Genomic DNA, 21,695 nt, shown 5'->3' with positions numbered 1-21,695 from the left:
GATTGTGAGGCCTGAACTCTGGGCCTGGGCGCTGTCCCTGAGCACTTCAGCTTAAGGCAAACACTCTGCCATTTGAGCCACAGCACCACTTCCGGTTTTCTGGTGGTTAATTGGCGATCAGTGTCTCATGGACATTCCTGCCTGGGCTGGCTTTGAACCACAATCCTCAGATCTCAGCCTCCTGAGTAGCTAGAATTACAGTCGTGAGCCTCTGGTACCTGGCAGGCTTTCAGTTTTTATATTTCTTTTGTACATAGTTCCTACATATTCCTTGAAATTTAATTAGAAATCAGAATTAACCATATGTTTTATGGTATAGAAATAAAAATTAGCCTCTATGCAGATATGACTGTAATAATATTTTGATATAGTTTTCTTTACACTTTTGCTGCTATAAAATGTTTTTCAGCTTATATTGGGTATAGGCTATAAAATATACTATAAAATAATATAAAATAAAATTACATGATACATATTGTTATATATAGCAAATCAGCTAGGTTGTTTGGGTCTGTAAGGAATGGAGTATGGGACTCTTTGACGTATTTACTCTCTCCATTTAGAAGACTCAACTGGGCACCAGTGGGTCAGGCATATAATCCTAGCTACTCAGAAGGTGGATCATGGTTTAAAACTAGCTCTGGCAGGAAATCTGTGAGACTCTTATCTGTAGTTAATCAGACAGAATGAAACTGTGACTCAAGTAGTAGGACCTAGCCAAAGATTAGAATTCAAGCCCCTGATCCTCAGACATACAAATATATATTAAAAAAAAAAATATATATATATATATATATAGTGATTGATACTTGCCATGGACTTATTAAAAATCTTAAATATAATAAGCATGTATATTTTAGTGCCAACTTGTAGTTAAAGGACAATTGAATATTTGTTTTAGTAACACTGAGCCAAATATGCTTTGGAAAGGATTTGTTCATTAAACTAAGCCCACATCTGCTCCATGATAATTTCTTTTTTTTTTTTTTTTTTGGATCCAGTTGTGGGGCCTGAACTCTGGGCCTGGGCGCTGTCCCTTAGCTCTTCAGCTCAAGGCTTGCACTCTACCACTTGAGCCACAGCGCCACTTCAGGCATTTTTTTTTCTGCTTATGTGGTGCTGAGGAATCGAACCCAGGGCCTCAAGCATGCAAGGCAAGCACTTTACCACTGAGCCACCTTCCCAGCCCTCCATGTTAATTTCTTTTTTCTTGTTTCAGCATTTTGTTATTTCCCTTCCCTCCCTCCATGTTATTTGTTGCACATAAAAGCAGACTAGTTCACACACACTTAGTAAAGCTGTACAATACATAACAATCAACTTTTTACCTGTTTTAGACAAAGCTAGACTGGAAGTCAATAGAGCTAGAAGCCATATGTGTGTAAGACAGTTCTACACATAGGGCTAGCACAATTCCTGGCATTTGATATGGCCTAAAAACTTTCAAATGAGACAATTCATGCCCTTGTAATGAGGACTAAATCTCCCATCTCCTGGGATACATTTTCATCAACATACCTTTAAACATTGTAGAAACTGAACAAAAATAGCACATCCCTTTGATCACTGAGGGCTGCTATTCCTCTGCTCTCCCACCCCTCAAAAGCCATTAGTTAGAATCCTTGACTTGGTTGTATGAGGGAATAAGCTATAGGACATTTGCAGCTGGGTCTGGTCCTGTTAAACCTTCCTGATTGCCCTATGCCACGCCTCCTTAATCTTGTTCAGTGGAGGGAAAATGATTCAGATGAGCTAATCTCTTTCTTCCTTTTCTCAGGTTCTCTCTTCAGAATGATTCCTTGCAGGGCAATGTTGACTTTTGCCCGATGTCTGATCCGGAGAAAAATTGTCACTTTGGACAGTCTAGAAGATTCCAAGCTATGCCGCTGCTTAACCACTATGGATCTCATTGCCCTAGGGGTCGGGAGCACTCTGGGTGCTGGGGTTTATGTTCTTGCTGGGGAAGTCGCCAAAGCAGATTCTGGTCCCAGTATCGTGGTGTCCTTCCTCATCGCCGCCCTGGCATCTGTGATGGCAGGCCTTTGCTACGCTGAATTTGGTGCCCGAGTTCCTAAGACAGGGTCTGCGTATTTGTACACGTATGTTACTGTTGGCGAGCTGTGGGCCTTCATCACTGGCTGGAATCTCATTTTATCTTATGTGATAGGTATGTTGCAAAAAATAAGTCTATATTGTGTAGAAGGGTAGAAATAACACCCTTAAGAGGCCCTCTGTGTTGAAGGGTAGGTCTGCTGTTCCTTTAGCTGTTGGATAATCACCAGTGGATCACTTGATCCCTGTATATCTTACTTATCTCATCTCAAAATGGTTGATTCTCATCCATCTCTGAATTTGGAGAGAAAAAATGTTCCAGCAATTTTTAGTGACAAATTTTATAGTTTTTTTTTATTATAAATACAGTAGCCAGCTTACAAAGTTATAAACTTGACATTTAATTGCTATTGTAGGCCTGACATGATGGTGCATGCTTGTAATCCCCATATATAGGAAGATTGTGAGTTCAAGTCCAACCTGGGGCAAGACCCCCACTCAATAAAAATACTAGTTATAATATTTAATTATTACCTATTGTAACAAATTACTGTTGTAGCTAGATAAAATTACAAAATGCAATTTAATCTTATGTTTATAATTTGAGTTATATGTGATTAAAATTTTCAATCTATGTAAACAAACCAATGTTTATCCTAGATAGGGTAGCAAATGATAGTATATTCATTTTATGCCAGTGACCTTATATTCTCTGAACATTCTGTTTTGGAAAGGTACGTCAAGTGTTGCAAGAGCATGGAGTGGCACTTTTGATGAGCTTCTTAACAAACAGATTGGTCAGTTTTTCAGGACATACTTCAAAATGAATTATACTGGCCTTGCAGAGTATCCAGACTTTTTTGCTGTGTGCCTTATATTACTTTTAGCAGGTAAGAAAACCACTTAAGTGGGATTCTGTATAATGAGGCCAACTAACAATATCCCAAAAATAGGTTACTACTGAGTCCTCATTTTCTAATTTAGACATATTGTAGACAACTATATCTGGTGTAGTAATTTCTCATTTTTCCTCAGTGTAGTAGCATAGTTGTTCAGAAAGACACAAGAATTAGTGTAGGGGCAACCAGGTTTGCAATCATGTCTTTGTAGCACTCTCTAGTTTTATAATTTGATTTACTTAATCTTTTCATTACTCAGTTTGCTTAGTCATATAATAAGCAGCCTACAAGCTTCTCACTTGGTACATAGTAAGCACTCAGATGATAGTTTTATTTTATAAGCATAGTTGATCCTTGTTTTAGTTGAACATTTTCCATTCTGATTGTCATCTGCAGTCACCCTTAAGTACTAAACTAAGAATAAAACCTGCACTAAGAATAAAATTTGTTCCTACTTTCTACTTGATTTTATTTATTTTTATTCATTTATTTATTTTGTGTACCAGGGCTTGAACTCAGTGCCTGGAGCTCTTTTCAGCTTTTTCACTCAGATAGTGCTATATGTGAGCCACGCTGCCATTTCTGGCATTCTGTGGATTAGAGATAGGGTCATGAGGATTTGTAGGCCCAGGTTGTCTTCAATCCTCACGTCTCACCTCCTGAGTAGCTAGGATTATAAGTATGAGCCACTGGTGCCCAGGCACCCTTGCTTTGCTGTATACAGCCTTGTCTTTAATATTTTTCTCTTTTGATTAAAAGGATGTGAAGGAAGTCTTTACCTGAAAAATAATATAGTTTTTAAAATAGCCTTACTTTTTAAAAAATTGACTAAAATATAGGGATAGGGACAGGAATATGAACAAACTTGGTCCAAATGTTTTCCTTTTATTATCAAGAAAAAAATGCATCCATTGTTTTTCATTAAATGATACATTTTGATTTGGTTGATTTCTAAAGAGCATAGCTATTTCTATATATCATGTTATATTTTATTAAGAGTGTCTTCAACAAACTTAAAATATTAAGCTGTAAGTTCTCAATGGTGAAAAGTATGTAGCTATGACACATGTTTAGAACTGTTTTTAGTTTGGTTTTTTTGTGTGTGGGGTCGGGGTAAGTCATCGGGCTTGAACTCTGGGCCTGGGCGCTGTCCTTCAGCTCAAAGTGAGCACTCTATGACTTGAGCCACAGTGCTACTTCTGTTTCTCTGGTGGTTAATTAGAGTATAAGAGTCTCACAAACTTTCCTGCTTGGGCTAGCTTTGAACCACAGTCCTCAGATCTTAGCATCCTGAGTAGTTAGGATTACAGGAGTGAGCCACTGATGCCTGGTTTAGAACTCTTACATGCCATAGCAAACCTAAGTCTCAGGCCATAACCTGTATCATTTGTCCTCTCGTTCACCTTCATACCTTTCCTTTAAATAGAGTGTGAGTTTATAACTTTGTTTTAGATTCTTTGAAAACCAAAATCTTCTATTATATTCATATTGTAGCACTGTCTGTCAACTGAAACTATTGTTTTATTAAAGGAAAAGAGAAGCATATATAGTCTTCAGATTAGATACTTAATTAAGAAAGAACCAAGAGAATGAAAAAAAATGTCAATAGTTGTATTATGTTCCCAAGGATGTAAGTAGCAGAGGCCTTTAACCAACAATTGCAGAGTCAGTAATTGTGCTGATCCTATAGCTTTCCTTTGAGTCACTAATATAGTTACCAACTTATAACTAGACCAGAACTCTTGCCACATTGATATATAAATAAATCACTATGAACACGAATATCCTAGAAGAAAAAACTAACTCAATTTTAAATTTAATAAAATGTAAATTAGATCAAACTACTTATAGACTATATTGACAAGGTGACCCAGAGCCCTGCATATTAACTTGGAGAAAATTATTGTAAAGATACAATTAGAGCCAGGCGCTGTTGGTTAACGACTGTAATCCTAGCTACTCAGGAGGCTGAGATCTGAGGATCATGGTTCAAAGCCAGCCCCAGCAGGAAAGTTCGGGAGACTCTTATCTCCAACTAACCACCAGAAAAAACAGAAGTGGTGCAGAGAGAGAGAGGGAGAGAGGGAGGGAGGGAGGGAGTAGGGAGGGAAGGAAGGAAGGATTAGAAAGTGTAGAAAGATGTTTATAAAAGGATGATGATGTTTCTGTACTTGTTACCCTGGACAACTAATTTAAAAAGTCCTATCATGTCTTCATAAGTTTAAAAAAAAGGATGATGTCATGCTATTTATAAAAACCAACAGTGGATTAAAGTATCTCCTATATATAGTATTATTTATTCAGTTGTTCAGAAATGAAGTTATATATTTTATATTTGTCAACATGGAAATATGTGCATGTGTTTGCACATGCAGGTTGACCCTGACTCTTCATACTTTTTTGGTGTCTTCAGATTACTTGAATAGGAGATTTTTATAATTGGAACATAAAAAAAGCTATTGAAATGATTCTAGATTTAACAAAGAACTGTTTTTATATGACCCTCAAGAATTATATTATTTTCTCCTTATATGTTCAGTAGACACACAGGATACACATGATTGAACTTCATATTAGCTGTGAGCTAACTTTTTAAAACAATATTTTTTTTTTTTGGTCCAGTCGTGGGTCCTGAACTCTGGGCCTGGGCGTTGTCCCTCAGCTCTTCAGCTCAAGGCTAGTGCTCTACCACTTGAGCTACAGTGCCACTTCTGGTTTTTTTATTTTTTGCTTATGTGGTGCTGAGGAATCGAACCCAGGGCCTCATGCATGCAAGGCAAGCACTCTACCACTGAGCCACCTTCCCAGCCCTAGAACAGTATTTGATTGAAATTAAACATTGCTTTATATCTACCTAGTAATGGTAATAATAGCCATTTACTAGACTTAAGATACTTCTTATGAATGGTAGAATCTCCTGACCAAGTATAGTCTGCCTCTAGAAATCAAATTGGTGTCTTTACAAGACATTATATTACAATTAGGTAACTAATAACTATCTATAATAATAACTAATAATAATAATGATAGTAATAATCAGCAATATAAATAGATATGTGGAAGTTAAGTACAAGAAGTCTAATTTTTCTCTGTATACCTTTGCCTTCTCTATAGATGAAATTTTTAAATGCCTTGTTTTGCTATAGGCCTTTTATCCTTTGGAGTAAAAGAGTCTGCTTGGGTGAACAAATTCTTCACAGCTATTAATATCCTGGTCCTTCTCTTTGTAATGATTGCTGGGTTTGTGAAGGGAAATGTGGCTAACTGGAAGATTAGTGAAGAGTTCCTCAAAAATCTATCTGCCAGTGCCAGGTAAAATATTTGGGCTTTTTTTTCATCCTCTCTTTTTAAAAAATGTTTAAGAGTATACTTTAGACTTGAAAGTTTTCTCTTGAGCAATGGTTCTCAACCTAAGACCTTTGAAGGGCTTTCTATGCTAAGCCTCCTCTGAAGGTGTGCTCCCTGTTGAGCCTCTGTGAGAAGCTGTGCGGCTGTTGGCTCCCAAACTCAGCCTCTGCTCTAGTTTTGGGGACGGCAGGGGCAAGCTTAACCACTGCGGGAGCGTTATCTTTTCTCCCTAATAGTTGGCCACTTCTAATTAACAAGGACTGGCACTGAATTGTGCCTCCTTTATCACTTTTAGTATCACTATCTAATTGTATTGCGTGCTTTCAGTCTTTTAGTCATCTTTCAGGCCTTATGTTTTGAAGAATGCTATTATTTACAAAAACAGAGAGAATACAAAAATAGCTGTTGCACAGAATATGGCACATGTTTTCTTTTATTTGTGTTGTTTATAATCATTCTAATGAAGAAAAATGGTGTTCTGATTATATTTTTTTGGTTTGGTTTGGTTTTAAGGGTTTTTTTGGGGGGAGGGGGCTTTTTTTGGTCTATTTCACCCAGGATGCACTTTTCTGGCCTTTCTCAAGACTCTCTCATTCTTTTTTTTTTTTCTAATTTTCTAGTTTTTATACTTGAAATAAAATATTCAACTTTACCAATATTAATCAAGTATAGAAATTTTTGTTTTTCTTTTTAGCTGTGTTCATAGTGAACTTTAAAGATGTGCACTCTGTCTGCCTTATTTTCTAGTTTATAGGTTGAAAACTGGATTTGTGTATGTGTGTATGCCAACCTTGGGGCTTGAACTTAGTGCCTGGGCACTATCCCTGAGCTTTTTTTGCTCAAGGGTAGCATTCTACCATTTGAGCCACAGTTCTGCTTCCAGCATTTTTGGGATAGTTAATTGGTGATAAGAGTTTCATGGACTTTCCTGCCCGGGCTGGCTCAGCCTCCTGAGTAGCTAGTATTACAGGCAGGAGCCACTGGTGCCCAGAAGACTTTTTTTGATAGGTCTGAGGGTTGAACTCAGTGCCTTATACTTGTTAAGCCAACACTCTACCACTTGAGCTACAAAAATAAATTCTTTTAGGAATTCTTACCTTATCACAGAGCATGGTCTATACGTGGAAACTGTATTCTTTTCTTTTTTTTGGGGGGGGGGTCCAGTCGTGGGGCCTGAACTCGGGCCTGGGAACTGTCCCTCAGCTCTTCAGCTCAAGGGTAGCGCTCTATCACTTGAGCCATGGCCCCACTTCCAGCTTTTTTCTTTTTGCTTATGTGGTACTGAGGAATCGAACCCAGGGCCTCAGGCATGCAAGGCAAGCGCTCTACCACTGAGCCACCTTCCCAGCCCGAGAACTGTATTCTTTTTTTTTTGGGGGGGGAGGGTCCAGTCGTGGGGCCTGAACTCTGGGCCTGGGCACTGTCCCTCAGCTCTTCAGCTCAAGGCTAGCACTCTACCACTTGAGCCATGGCTCCACTTCCAGCTTTTTTCTTTTTGCTTATGTGGTGCTGAGGAATCAAACCCAGGGCCTCAGACATGCAAGGCAAGCGCTCCACCATTGAGCCACCTTCCCAGCCCCCGGGAACTGTATTCTTAAAACCCTGCCTGCATGTGAATTCCACACAAAGTGGTTCTGGGTCAACTTCTGTGTAGATGTTGGTAACACAGAGGGTCATTTGAAGGACTCTACCTAGCACATTCTCTAAGACAGAGTGAGAGAATAGTTTCAGTTATATAGACATAGATATATAGATATAGATATAGATCATCCTGTAAAAGCTGATGAACACCATAGTCTTGCAAGGATGTACAGAGACAAATCTCTAAAAGGAGTAGGTTTCTAAGAAAATGTCTTTCAGTGTGTTCCCTTTCTTCCTCAGGGAGCCACCTTCTGAAAACGGGACAAGTGTCTATGGAGCTGGTGGCTTTATGCCTTATGGCTTTGCAGGAACATTGGCTGGTGCTGCAACGTGCTTTTATGCTTTTGTGGGGTTTGACTGCATTGCAACAACCGGTAAGAGCAGTACCTCAGCATTAAGTACAAGAAAGGAGTATTCCTTTTTGTCACAGGAACACAGAATTGACAGACAGCAAAGGGTCAGGGACACAGGGCAGAAACTGGAATAAAAAAGATGGCAGTTCCAGATTCTCTTGTTATACCAGCTATATTGATTTAAAAAAATATGTTGGCTATCTGAGCCTTCGTTTCCATATTGGCAAAACCAGGAGAGCAGTACCTACTGCTCAGGGATTACCAAGATTCCCTATGATAACAAACATACATGATATGTATTTTGATTGAGGTCATAATTGCTATCCTAAGCTGTCTGGAAGGACTGTCACTTCCAGATGCTTTTCTTTTTAGAATATCTTTATTCAGACAGTGTCTAGTTCTTTTCTGTTTATCTAGAACAACAAAGAACTATTGCCAGTCTCCCTGAGTTCTTATCATTGAATGGCCTTACTATTGGCCATGTTTGGAGTTCTTTAAACATCAGTCTTATTAGGAGACAAAGAATTGTGTTTCTTCCCAAATCTAGAGTTTCACATAAATAGACAAAATAAGTTGCTCTGAAGCTTGGGTGTCTGAGGGCCTACAGAGTGCCTCAGCAGTCACTGACTCTGCCGTCCTCTCTCCAAACACTTGAGTGTTGGTTTTTTTCCCTCTGGAAATGGGAAGCTGACTTACTGGAATACTTCCCACTGGGAATTGGATACATATGTTAATGGAAAAGTAACTTCAAAGAGAGAAGAGAAATTTCATGTAAAATAAATAGATCAAGCTAAGGAAACAGAAGGGACCAAAGCCAAGTAGAATGACCTTGGAGGAGAGGAAGCTTGTGATTCACATTAAATTCTTTAGCTAGTAACGATTTATTAAACATGCAAATCTTTTGTTTATGTTTCTTCAGGTGAAGAAGTTCGGAATCCCCAGAAGGCTATTCCTATTGGAATAGTGACTTCTTTACTTGTTTGCTTTATGGCCTATTTTGGGGTCTCTGCAGCTTTGACACTTATGATGCCATACTACCTCCTCAATGAGAAAAGTCCCCTTCCTGTGGCATTTGAGTACGTTGGATGGGGTCCTGCCAAGTATGTGGTTGCTGCAGGCTCCCTGTGTGCATTGTCAACAAGGTACATCACATTGTCTTTGAGCAGGAGCTGTTTGGGTTTCTGCAAAGTGTATCAATGTCTGAAAAAAAATTGCTTTTGTGGGCTGTGGGTGTAGCTCAGTGGTAGACTGCTTGTCTAGCATGTGCAAGGTTTGATCTCCAACATCTTCCACAATATTACTTGTATTCTAAAAATATCTTAACATGAGGAACATATTATGCAGCTGTATTCTCACTGAATTGTTTGCCCAGAATTGCTGTAAAAATCTGAAGTGATAAAAAAAATTTCCCCCATCAGTTAAGCCTCAGATTTTTCAAGATAATGATGGTCCAAGCTTTAGTGGAAATATGTGTAACAATGATGCACAAACATCTATACCACATTTATTCAATCATGTATGCATTATAACACTTTGGGATCTTGTGCTAGTATGATTCTCAGATGGTTTGGGGTTACTTAAATTGCTTCAGACAGTCTGAGACATGCTTTCCATATTGTGTACAGACTTCACATTTTCTGTTCTTTAATACTGATTCTGTGCAGATGACAGCTGTATGCTGTGCCATTTTTTAAATATAAAGGTTCTCTTTATTGTGAACCATTGAGACTTTGTTCTCAGCACCAATGAGAATGAACATTGTAGAATAGAAAGTATTATTTTCACCTTAGAAGTAGAAATTATATCATGTTGATATGAAAAGTGTTCAGATCTCCAGTAGCTGTTTGTTTAATACATTGAGACTATAGCTCAGAAATGTGAACTACTCATATTCCCAATTAACGCATAATTATAAGTAAGACATTTTATTCTAGTTTTGAACCCTACTACATGGTAGAATAGACTCACAAAGAGACTATCCCTGATCACTAATTTTTTTACTTGAATTTTTTGTCTGAAATTTGAGAAATCCACCTAGATTTATTTTCTAGTCAAAATATTATTAAGTGGCTATTAGCAGTCACCCATGTATGTTTCTTAAGCATCTACTGGTCATTGGGATTATTTTAAAGAACTATGTGTAGTTTGAAAAGTTTCAACTGTAAGGACACTGCCACGTTGATTTAAGAAGGGGTGGGTAAAAATTTGCTTTTGGCCAACTTCAGTTCAGCTTTATTAGCTAAAGAAACTGGACCTTAAAATATGTCATTTATTTTCTCTTAGTTATTTCTCACAACATAGTCATATATGAAATGAGAGAGTTAGTGAACACAGTAATTAAAAACATTTCAAGCAAAAATCATTTAGTTAAACATTACTATTACTAATTTTCATTATGGCTACTTCCCCATTCTAAATTTACAGTAAGTTCATTTTTTTAACCTCTTACTACATCTTATGATGCTGGGAATTAATAATTTAATCAAATAATTTAATCATTCTATGTAACAAGATAATGGCAATCTAAAAATACATTATTATTAAAAAAAGAAATGACTGATAAAATTGCTTCCTTTCTTTGCTAATTACATATTAATTTATGAATTTAATCTATTGAATTATTGCCACTAAAATATCTTAATGATATTGGTTTGTCTTTTTACAAAATTTAATTACTGTGTTTTAATTCAGTGATAATCATAGGTACATACAAATGGTGTGCAGTATTGACAATTTAGTTGGGCAAATACCTGCAACAGAATGAGTAATCGTATTAGCAGGCATTTTAAATGTCCATTCATAGTGCATTTTTTAAATGATGTGACTTCACAATCACAGCTACTGTGTTGAGTTTTACATAATTACTTATTTTGATTCGGGGTGTAATCTTGCATGAATGTGTTTGCCATACTGCATGTCTTTGCTTTTTATTCAGTCTTCTTGGATCCATTTTCCCAATGCCTCGGGTAATCTATGCTATGGCGGAGGATGGGTTGCTTTTCAAATGTCTAGCTCAAATCAATTCCAAAACGAAGACACCAATAATTGCTACTTTATCATCCGGTGCAGTGGCAGGTGAGAGAGAGTTGACTTTTATTAAGAAAAGGGGGATTTTTTTTCCAAAAAGGACTCTGGAAAAAAAAATAACAAGTTAGGGTTGTCTATTGTGATGTACATTAAGTGTGATAACTTCTTTGTGACTGTATCCTGTTGTGAACATTTTGGTTCTGCATGTGTTCAGTCTTTACCTGTATATATAGCTTTCTAGGGTACTATTTAAAATAACTCACATGTGGATTATGAATTTTTCTGTTCTAGTCTTCTGGGCTCTATGTTTCCTTTACCCCGAATTCTGTTTGCCATGGCTCGGGATGGCTTACTGTTTAGATTTCTTGCCAGAGTGAATAAGAGGCAGTCACCTGTTGCTGCCACGCTGACTGCTGGGGTCATTTCTGGTAAGCTTTATACACATAGGCTTCGACATTGGACTGGAACATTTGGTGTGCATGCATGGACTCACACAAAGGGCCTGCATGCTCTGCATGTAAGTTAAGAACACAATCATGGAACAATTACAACTATTGGCATTAACATCTGACAATTGTGGTGAAGGTGCTGTAGTGAAATTCATTCTTAACCAATCCTATGGAATTTTCTACTGTTTCATTATTTTAATTATTTGGGCTTCTAACAAATACATGTAGGGTTGTAACTCAGGAAATTTTACTTGAATAATTATACTTAACTTTGGAAATACTAATTTAGAACCAATGACTAGAGTTTTTGAATAGCTAAACTTGACCCATTCTTATCCAATATGAGAATTGTCATAGAGAGATAACTTACAGTTGACCATGATGCCCAGTGTGGTGGGCATCTTTCTTTTTTGGACATTGCAGGTAGCTTAGATATCGACTTAGGTCCTCTCCAGCCCTTAGGAACCTAGTCATCCTTTCAGCAAATGGGATGTGTAAATTAGTTTCAATCCAGACTGACTGCATTCTGGCATACCTTAACATCTCAGTGAAGTGTTTTTGATCAGAAAATTTCTGACTTGTAGAAACTTTCAGGGATGCTATCCATTTTTAAGAATGGTCTTAAAAGGTACTGCTATAGGAAACAAATGAAAGACCTTGACAGACTTTGTCCATATACCAAAAAATTACCCACTCTTCACATAGAAATTCAAATCAAAATGCTAATTTTGTTGAGGCTCTAAGATGTTGGGAAATTAGTTTAGTTTAAATAAATTAGTTTAAATAAGAAGTTAGTTTAAATAAGAAGTGGGATTTTTTTCAGGACCAGAAAATATTTGCCTAAACAACTTCACTTTGCAAATATTTTCTAATAAGTCTAACACTCAATGAGATGAGTCTTAGAGGGTTAAATCACTTGTTTTCTCTTGCTTATATTTTTGTCTCCATAAGATGAAGAATGTGTCAGATGGCCTAAGCTCATATTATTATTTAACAATGTATTATGATATCAAAAATAGTTCATAATATAAATGTTTCTTGGAAAAGAATCATGTTTTTTATTTAGTCCCTAAAAACTTTTCCTTTTTCCAGTTAAAAGTTCCCAATCATTTTACTTTGCATTCAGAATTTTAGAAAGTTACAAGTAATTTAACCTTCTCCTTCATTAAAGAAGGGTGTCATTTCACAGAATAATAAGATTGAAATTTTTAAAGATAATTAAATGGAATGCTTTTTAATCCTCCTTTTTTTTCTCTTTTTTTTTTGTCAGTCATGGGGCTCGAACACTGGGCCTGAGTCCTGTCCCTGAGCTCTTCAGTTCAAGGGGAGCTCCCTAGCACTTAAGCCACAGCATGACTTCTGGTTTTCTGGTGGTTAATTGAAGATGAGAGTCTCATTGACTTTCCTGCCTGGGCTGACTTTGAATCATGATCCTCAAATCTCAGGCTCCGGAGTAGCTAGGATTACAGGCATGAGCCACCGGTGCCAGCTTTAATGTTCCTTTCATGTTTATTTTTACTCTCACACTTTTTTTAAACTTAGGTCAGATAGCTTATATGAATAATTGATCCTTTTTCTTTTCCTGGATACCTTTTTATACTGTCCATAATGCTTACAAAGTATCCAAAGTTTCAATAATTTAATATATTAAAGGATTTTCTTTTGGTCAGTCATGGGGCCTGAACTCTGGGTCTAGGCACTGTCCCTCAGCTCTTCAGCTCAAGACTAGCCTTCTACCACTTGAGCCACAGCGCCACTTCTGGCTTTTTTTCTGCTTATGTGGTGCTGAGGAATTGAACCCAGGGTCTCATGCATACACGTCAAGCACTCTACCACTGAGCCACCTTCCCAGCCCTATACTGAAGGGTTTTCAAAGTGAGATATATCGTGTATAAGGAAAAGGTGTGTTATTGTAAAAAGATTGGGAGATGTTGGTTTAGATGCCCTGTAATGTGATTGTAGTCCTGAAAAGTTAACCTATCTATAAATCTAGATGGCCAGAACATGAATTTTGGGTCACAGATAGTCAAATTGTTTATTTATTTAGGCCACTTTACATTGATAAAGCAAAACAATTTCTCTTGTCTTATGGAGTCATTGCCTTGGTGATAAAGTAAAACCATAGGTAAATAAAACTTGCCAAGGAGATAAGAACATCATGTAAATAGAATATAGCATGATCTACTTACTAAATTCTACTTAACAGTAAAGTATATTTTTTTATTTTAATAGTAAAATGTATTTTACCTCCTGCTGAGGGTTTGGTGTTCAGGACCAAAAACTGATTGTTCACATCACACTAGACTATCTGGAATATGTAGCTTTCAGCACAATAGAATCTAGTCTAGTCTCTATGTAAAACATAACATTGTCAAAGTTACTCTAAAATTTTTGAGTTGCAGCTAGGCACTAGTGGCTTACATCTGTAATCCTAGCTACTTAGAAGGCTGAGATTTGAGGATCTCAGTTTGAAGCTAGCCTTGGCAGGAAAGTCCATGAGACTTTTTATCTCCAAATGACCATCAAAAAGCTGGAAGTGGACCTTTGGCTCAAATAGTTGAAGACTAGCCTTGAGCACAAAAGCTTAGGGACAGCACCTAGGCCCTGAGCTCAAGCCCCAAGATAGGCATGAAAAAAGATTTGAATGGTATATGATATAACAATGTAGACAGAAATTAAAATGATTACATGCCTTCTGTAATAATAACTGAAACTTTTTATGATTTCATAAAATGAACAGCCTGGGGCTAGGAAGGTGGCTCAGTGGTAGAGAGCTTGCCTTGCATGCATGAGGCCCTGGGTTCGATTCCTCAGCACCACATAAGCAAAAAAGAAAAAAGCCAGAATGGAACTGTGGCTCAAGTGGTAGAGTGCTAGCCTTGAGCTGAAGAGTTGAGGGACAGTGCCCAGGCCCAGAGTTCAGGCCCCACGACCGGACCCCCCCCCCAAAAAAAAAAATGAACAGCCACTGTTTTTAACATTTTCTTCTGAAAATGTCAAAGAATAGTATTCTGTCGAATCACATTTTTACTCTTTGGCCAAATATGTTTTAAGCAATCAAAATAGATACATTTTGTGCTTGCTAGGAAGCTAAAGGTTTTTGAAATCTTGCTGGCAGTTGGTAGCACTTAAAGAATAGCTTAAAAACTTATGAGAGGTATTCTTTGTAGATTTCAATTTGTCATTGTACCACAAGAGAAAATGTGAGTCAGCTGTCTCTGACTTTAAAGGGATTAATTCTATTCTATAAGATGTTATCAGAGGTCCTTGGCTTCACATTTCCTTTCATCTTTCCCCTCAATAGCTGTGATGGCATTTCTTTTCGACCTGAAGGCCCTTGTAGACATGATGTCCATTGGCACTCTCATGGCCTATTCTCTGGTTGCAGCCTGTGTCCTCATTCTTAGGTGAGTTGCCAATGGTGGGTCAGGTGCAGCACAGGAAATAAAGACAATGAGGGCTCACCATCTTCCTGGCAGGGAGCTAGCAGTATTACCAAGGTGAATGGCCCTATGTATTCAAAACACCCATAGAAAGTATAAGAAGGTAGGGTCTTTAGCAAAATAATTAAGTATAATTTAATCATTTACTCAATCTGTGAATGGAAATTTTTATAATGCACAGAGAATTAAAATACTATATATCTCAATATTTTAGTACTAAGACTTTACCCTGAAGATGAAATGATAGAGGCAAACATAAATATAAAAATCTTTGTGGAATTAAAGAAATAATTGTCTGGGACAGAGAAGGTGGCTTAGTGGAAGAGTGCTTGCCTTGCATGCATGAGGCCCTGGGTTCGATTCCTCAGCACCACATAAGCAGAAAAAGCCAGAAGTGGCACTGTGGCTCAAGTAGTAGAGTGCTAGCCTTGAGCTGAAGAGCCCAGGCCCAGAGTTCAGGCCCCAAAACAGACCAAAAAAAAAAAGTTGTCTATTTAGGAGAATAGTTTATTTAGGAGACTGCTTAGAGAAGATTCTTCTACAACAAACAAAATGATATTCATACAGATAAATATGTCCTTTTCAGGATATAAACCTGTATGTAGCATTTTGAATTTATTTAAATGCCATAAACTCTTATAAATAACAAACTTTTATAAAGAAATAATACACATACACCATGTTAATAGTGCTGAATGCTGAGTAGTGGGTGATTTTAATTTCCTTCTTTGCTCTTTTGTGAATTTATTCTGAGTGAACATATTTCTTTATATGGAAGGAAAATGAAAATATTACTTTGTAAAATAAATGATAGCTACTCAGTAGAAGAAGCTGCATTGGGGAGACTGGGACAAAGTAGGGGATAAGCAGGCTAATGTATTATTACACAAGCTATAAGAGTTACTGTAAGCTAAAGAAGAGGAGTGATGTGTATGTCGTAGGGAGGTAGCAGAGTGACTTGATGATCTTGTCTGCATTAAACTGGAGGCGTCCAGTTGGAATGCTGAGGGAAAGGAGGCAGGAGAGACAGGCTGTGGTGAAGCTATTGGATCCCAAACCAGAGAGAGATGATGTTACACTGTAGCTGATGGTTAACCAGTGTTCCTGTACCACCTCTAGGATCTTCATTTTCTTTTGGGGCATAGTCATCCTATTTCACAGTTGCCTCACCTTAAAGTATAATAGGTGTAGTTTTTGCATCTATTGTGTAACTTTATAATTAAGTGGCTATCTGTGGTGATTTTAGAGCAGCTGCAGATAGTTTATTGAAAGGGATTTGTGTAACGTTCTAATTAAGTGGCTATCTGTGGAGATTCTGAACAGCTGCAGAGAGTTTATTGAAAGGGGTTGTGGCATACTGTGGGATTAGAATTACGAGAATTGACACTTGATTATTCATAATGTGACTTTGTAGCATGTCTGTTTCATTTGGGCCAAGTGCCTATTTGGGAATAAAGACACAAATTTTTATTTGTCCTAGGTACCAGCCTGGTTTATGTTATGAGCAACCTAAATACTCTCCTGAAAAGGAAGGCCTGGGATCATGCGACAGTGCAGGTTCAAAAAGTGACTCCCAGGTCACCATGCTGCAAGAACAGGGCTTCAGCCTAAGAACCCTCCTCAACCCCTCTGCTCTGCCTACGCGGCAGTCAGCTTCTCTCGTGAGCTTTCTGGTGGGATTTCTGGGTACGTCTTCATCACTACAGATATTGCAAAGACCCAACAGATGTGTGTAGGTGGAGCCAGTATAATACGTACAAAAGAAGACAAAAAAGCCTTTAAAATATGCTAGCAGGAAACCTGAGTCCTAGCCAGAGTTATACCTACAGACTCAGTAGTAGTTCAGATCATGTTTATACTACTGAGACATTTATCATATCTTGGTCATTGAAGAAGAAAGGAAGAAATTCTCAACAGTAAGAGTAGCAGAAGTACAAACTGGCATGCTTTGTTAGTTGTTAAGATGCTCTCTTTGTGAAAGGATTTAGTTGAGTGCACCTGCTGGTATTGGAATTAGAACCTGATGGGGTTGGGAGGTACATAGGAAATCCATCTTTGCTCACCAAAGAGCATAGATCCAAGACCATAGATTTATGGAGCACAATCTGTGTACTAGCCATTCTGCTGGAACATGGGATATCAAGACAGTTGTCCTGGGCTGGGAAGGTGGCTCAGTGGTAGAGTGCTTGTCTTGCATGCATGAGGCCCTGGGTTCGATTCCTCAGCACCACATAAGCAAAAACAAAACAAAACGAGACAGTTGTCCTTTGCTCTCAAGGAGCTTTCTGGTATAATATTATCGGGAAGCTGGGGAAGGGCAGGTTTCTGAGAACAAGAAGAAGGGACCTCTAATAGAAGGGACCTCAAAATATTATATATATGTATATATGTATAAATACTTCCTCTGTGTGTTAGTTTTCTGAATTGTTTCTTTAAGAGAGACAGAGAGCCTAGCAAAGTGTGATATCATTGCCTAAGATACAGACACAAGGTGAAGATCACATATTTGTCCTCATTAGGAATTTGTGTTTTAATAATCAGACTTGCCATTTCTCATTTGAAAAAGCAGCAAAAGGGCAGAACAATGTCTGTCAGCCTATTTGATAGTCTGAGAATGGCAAATGAGAACCCAGACACACAATGCAGTGAGAGTAGGTATGTAGTAGTTGACATCTCTAAGAACACAAGCAGTGTTTCTTAAGTCAGTGGAAAAGACAATCTCTTCACAATGAAAATGAAGAATCCAGTTTTAGCAAAGTAGATATGAATTAGAACTTGTTTCATTCTAGACCATTAGAACTGAGGAGGCTGAGGGAAGTTTGCTGACTCTGACTTCTATACCTCCTACTTTTGCAGCATTTCTCGTGTTGGGCCTGAGTATTCTGACCACTTACGGAGTCCAGGCAATTGCCAGGCTAGAGGCCTGGAGCCTTGTTCTTCTCACACTGCTGCTTATTCTCTGCATCACCATCATCCTCACCATTTGGAGGCAGCCACAGAATCAGCAAAAAGTAGCCTTTATGGTAAATGGAATAAGAATTAGAGATCTAAATATTATATATATTTATATGTGTATAAATACTTCCTCTGTGTGTTAGTTTTCTGAGTTGTTTCTTTAAGAGAGACAGAGAGCCTAGCAAAGTTAACCAATGAATAAGACTATCAAAACTTGGACAGGTTCCTTTTGATCACCATATTCTCTCTCCACATTGGATGTCTTACTCACCTTCTCAAATACTGGAGTGTGCTCCTAGCACAGTATTTGTATATGTAATAGGTAGACAGTAATTAAGTAATTTCTAAAATTAAAGTCTAATGTCAGGCCAGGCATAGTGACTTAAACCTGTAATCCCAACTATTTTAGAGGCAGAGATTAGGACAATCTCATGATTCTAGGCCAGTCCAGACAAGAAATTAGTGAAATCCTTGTCTCAACAAATAATCCAGGTGTGATGCTACGCAGTCAGTACGGGTAGGAGAACTGCAGTCTAAGGCTGGAGAATTGCAGTCTCAGGCTGGCTATAGGCAAAATGAGAGACCTTGCCTGAAAAATAAATGAAGGGAAAAAGGACTGAGGCTGTGGCTCAATCCTAGCCAGAGTACCTGTTGTGCCCCACATTCAAACCCCAATACCTCACAACAAAAAGAGAAAAGAAAGGAACAGGGAAAGGACGGAGCTTGGGAGAGAGAATGAATTTGAATATTTCTCTACCAATTCCCCGTCCACTAGCAGTTAAACTGTCCTGTTGTCCTGCCCCATTAAAACGAGCAACAGGCCAGTGCTTTGTGACAGTATCACCTGGGATATATTTATATCTAGATTTCCAGAAGTATCGCATTATTGTCTGAACTAGACCAGCAAATCCTGAACTAAACTGAACCACAAGCCCAATTGTATCTTGGTATTAACAGGTTCAGTAAATCTGTTCATTCAGGAGCATCAACAAATAATCTGAATTATATTCTTGTAGCAGTTTCTAGAAAAAGAATGGTCCGATTCAAGTTGTCCTTTTTGTGAGATACAAGATTATTGACGCAGTATGGTGGTAGTATGTATGCGAAATTAATTGCTGCCATCTTGGGGAAATATGCACTTAAAGCATGAGTATGTTCAAAAAGATGTTTTCCCTCCTTAGGTTCCATTTTTACCATTTTTGCCAGCATTGAGCATCCTGGTGAACATTTACCTGATGGTCCAGCTAAGTGCAGATACTTGGGTCAGGTTCAGCATTTGGATGGCACTTGGTAGGTCTTTTAATGCATTTAGCTTTCTCAACTCTAGTCCTCTCTTCCCTATTTCTGGAAATAAAGGCTTTTTTTCAGATTCTTTCTAACCCAGTTTGTGGTATTTGTAACACTTTTCTAGATGTTTTTAGATGCCATTTATTTTTTCATTTTTGAATGTTAAGTGTCCAACCCAGGGTCTTACACTTGCTAGGCACTAAGCTCCATCTCCCAGCCCTTAAAATACCATTTTAATTCAAATCTCCCATTAACAATTTCTGTTTTCTCACTTGTGGGTGAAAGGAATGAATTCTCACCTAGTTCTACATGAACTAAAGCTAAGCTACCTGAACATGGCAAAATGACTATGACCAAGGAATTATCTTCTTTGTCCCCTGGCTCCCCAGTTAGCAGTTATTTTGCACCCAGCTTTTTGTCCTTTCCTAGTTAGAGTAACATGTGGAAGTCATGTCCCGGATCCCTCCATTACCATAGAATATGCTTTTCAAAATACCTTACTGTGACTCTGATAATGCACCACTTGTAAAGGAATGCATGTTACTTGGTTTGACTTTGGTAATGTATGATTTTTTTCTTATTAATGTCTATATTAAGATTTCTGGGCACTGGTGGCTCATGCCTATAATCCCAGGTACTCAAGAGACTTGAGATTTAAGGATCACAGTTCAAAGCCAGCCCAGGCAGGGAAGTATATGAGATTCGTATCTCTAGCCACCAAAAGAAAACAAAAAATTTGTTTCAAATAGTTATTTTCTGACATGCCCAAAACATGAATTTGTTTTTCCCTCCCTACAAAGGTTTCCTGATTTACTTTGCTTATGGCATTAGACACAGCCTGGAAGGTAACCCAAGGGATGAAGATGATGATGAAGATGCTTATTTAGACAACATTAATGCAGCAACAGAAGAAAAGTCTGCCATTCAAGCAAGTGACCACCACCAAAGAAATCTTAGTTTACCTTTCATATTCCATGAAAAGACAAGTGAATGCTAATGCTTGCAAGAACAGATCTGATCTAGTCTTGCATTGCCTACCCTGAGTGAACGCTTACAGAAGGTTGTCATCAGGTTGCGTTGTCATGGGTTTGCCGCACACATAGTTCACCCTAATTTATACTTTCTTGTTTGGACTGCATCTCCTCAGATGGTGAATTATATGGCCAAGGGAGCCTCCTGATCTCCCTCAGTGATGAATACCCCCAAATTAGTATGAGTGTGCGTGTGTATGTATATGCTTGGGAACTTGAATGTTACAAAGTTAGTTGTTGTACTATTATTGTGTATCTTTATTCCAGTGTTGTCATAATGGGTGGCATGTGCTGCATATACTAAAATAGAGGGAAATCACTGAATGGGAAAGTGTTCTGCATATGTCCTGTGCAATTGGGCAGTGGTCGCTTTTCTCTAGTAGGCAAGCTGGAAATGCAGTTAGCCATTATGGCATCTGTTACTGGTCAGGAGGAAGAGGAAGGGAGAAGAAATGAGCCTTTTCTTTTTAAGTTATAGGTGCCAGCAGTGGCTTTAATATACATTTTCCCCTATTTGGCATGACAGTTTATGAAAACTTAGCCAGTAGAAGCATTTATTTCTCCTGTACTACACAGAGTAGAAAGCATCCTGTACTCTACCCTGTAGGATCCCTGGTAACTTGTCTATGGACTAACAGCCCTGCAATGTGACTCCTCTACCTGCTGTGAGTTCTACAGCTCCACCATCCAACCAGTAGCTCAAGGGGAGTACTAGGATTTCCTGATTTCCTGGGGTCCCTAAAGCTATCTGGAGCACGAAGGTGGTTCCTATGATCCAAAAGCAAGTGTAGATAGTCGCGACAAGGATGTGCTTGAAAATTTAGACATACGCTCAGACAGGTAGACACTAGATTTCATGTTCATTTTTTAAAAAGAGTCAAGCCTGGTGCTGGTGGCTCATGCCTGTAGTCCTAGCTACTCAGAAGGCTGAGAGCTGAAAATCATGGTTCAAAGCCAGTCTGGGCAGGAAAGTCCATGGGACTCTTTATCTCTACTAAATTACCAAAACAGCCAGAAGTGGAGCTTTGGCTCACATAGTAGAGCCCTAGCCTTGAGCAAAAAGAAACTCAGGGGTAGCACCCAGGCCCTGAGTTCAAGCATAGGACTGGCAAAAAAAAAAAAAGTCAGTTATAATAGGCCACTATAATCTCACAACTCGCACAACTGGTAGAATGAATCATACTTTTTCCATTACTTAACATTAACCACA

General features: G+C 38.3%; 1 protein-coding gene across 1 annotated transcript; it reads left to right on the top strand.

Moving 5' to 3' along the window:
• The first annotated feature begins 1,780 nt into the window (after window positions 1–1,780).
• Window positions 1,781–20,864, top strand: Slc7a2 (solute carrier family 7 (cationic amino acid transporter, y+ system), member 2). The gene is made up of 11 exons (XM_013024530.1): window positions 1,781–2,167; window positions 2,787–2,942; window positions 6,098–6,263; window positions 8,181–8,314; window positions 9,213–9,435; window positions 11,229–11,368; window positions 15,074–15,176; window positions 16,693–16,898; window positions 18,069–18,235; window positions 19,349–19,457; window positions 20,255–20,864. The coding sequence occupies exons 1-11, from the start codon at window positions 1,792–1,794 to the stop codon at window positions 20,449–20,451; spliced, it is 1,977 nt and encodes a 658-aa protein (XP_012879984.1). The 5' UTR covers window positions 1,781–1,791; the 3' UTR covers window positions 20,452–20,864.
• Window positions 20,865–21,695: the final 831 nt, after the last annotated feature.

Source organism: Dipodomys ordii, unplaced genomic scaffold (genome assembly GCF_000151885.1).
Source record: "Dipodomys ordii isolate 6190 unplaced genomic scaffold, Dord_2.0 Scaffold4, whole genome shotgun sequence".
Classification (NCBI taxonomy): Eukaryota; Metazoa; Chordata; class Mammalia; order Rodentia; family Heteromyidae; genus Dipodomys; species Dipodomys ordii.
This window is presented reverse-complemented; position numbering and strand designations above follow the sequence as displayed.

Bases quoted from the DNA above. Each gene is read 5' to 3' on its own strand.
- Slc7a2 (XM_013024530.1), top strand. From the start codon at position 1,792: ATGATTCCTTGCAGGGCAATGTTGACTTTTGCCCGATGTCTGATCCGG. The intron at 2,168-2,786 runs GTATGTTGCAAA...TGTTTTGGAAAG, and splicing joins CATTTTATCTTATGTGATAG to GTACGTCAAGTGTTGCAAGA. The intron at 15,177-16,692 runs GTGAGTTGCCAA...TATTTGTCCTAG, and splicing joins GCCTGTGTCCTCATTCTTAG to GTACCAGCCTGGTTTATGTT.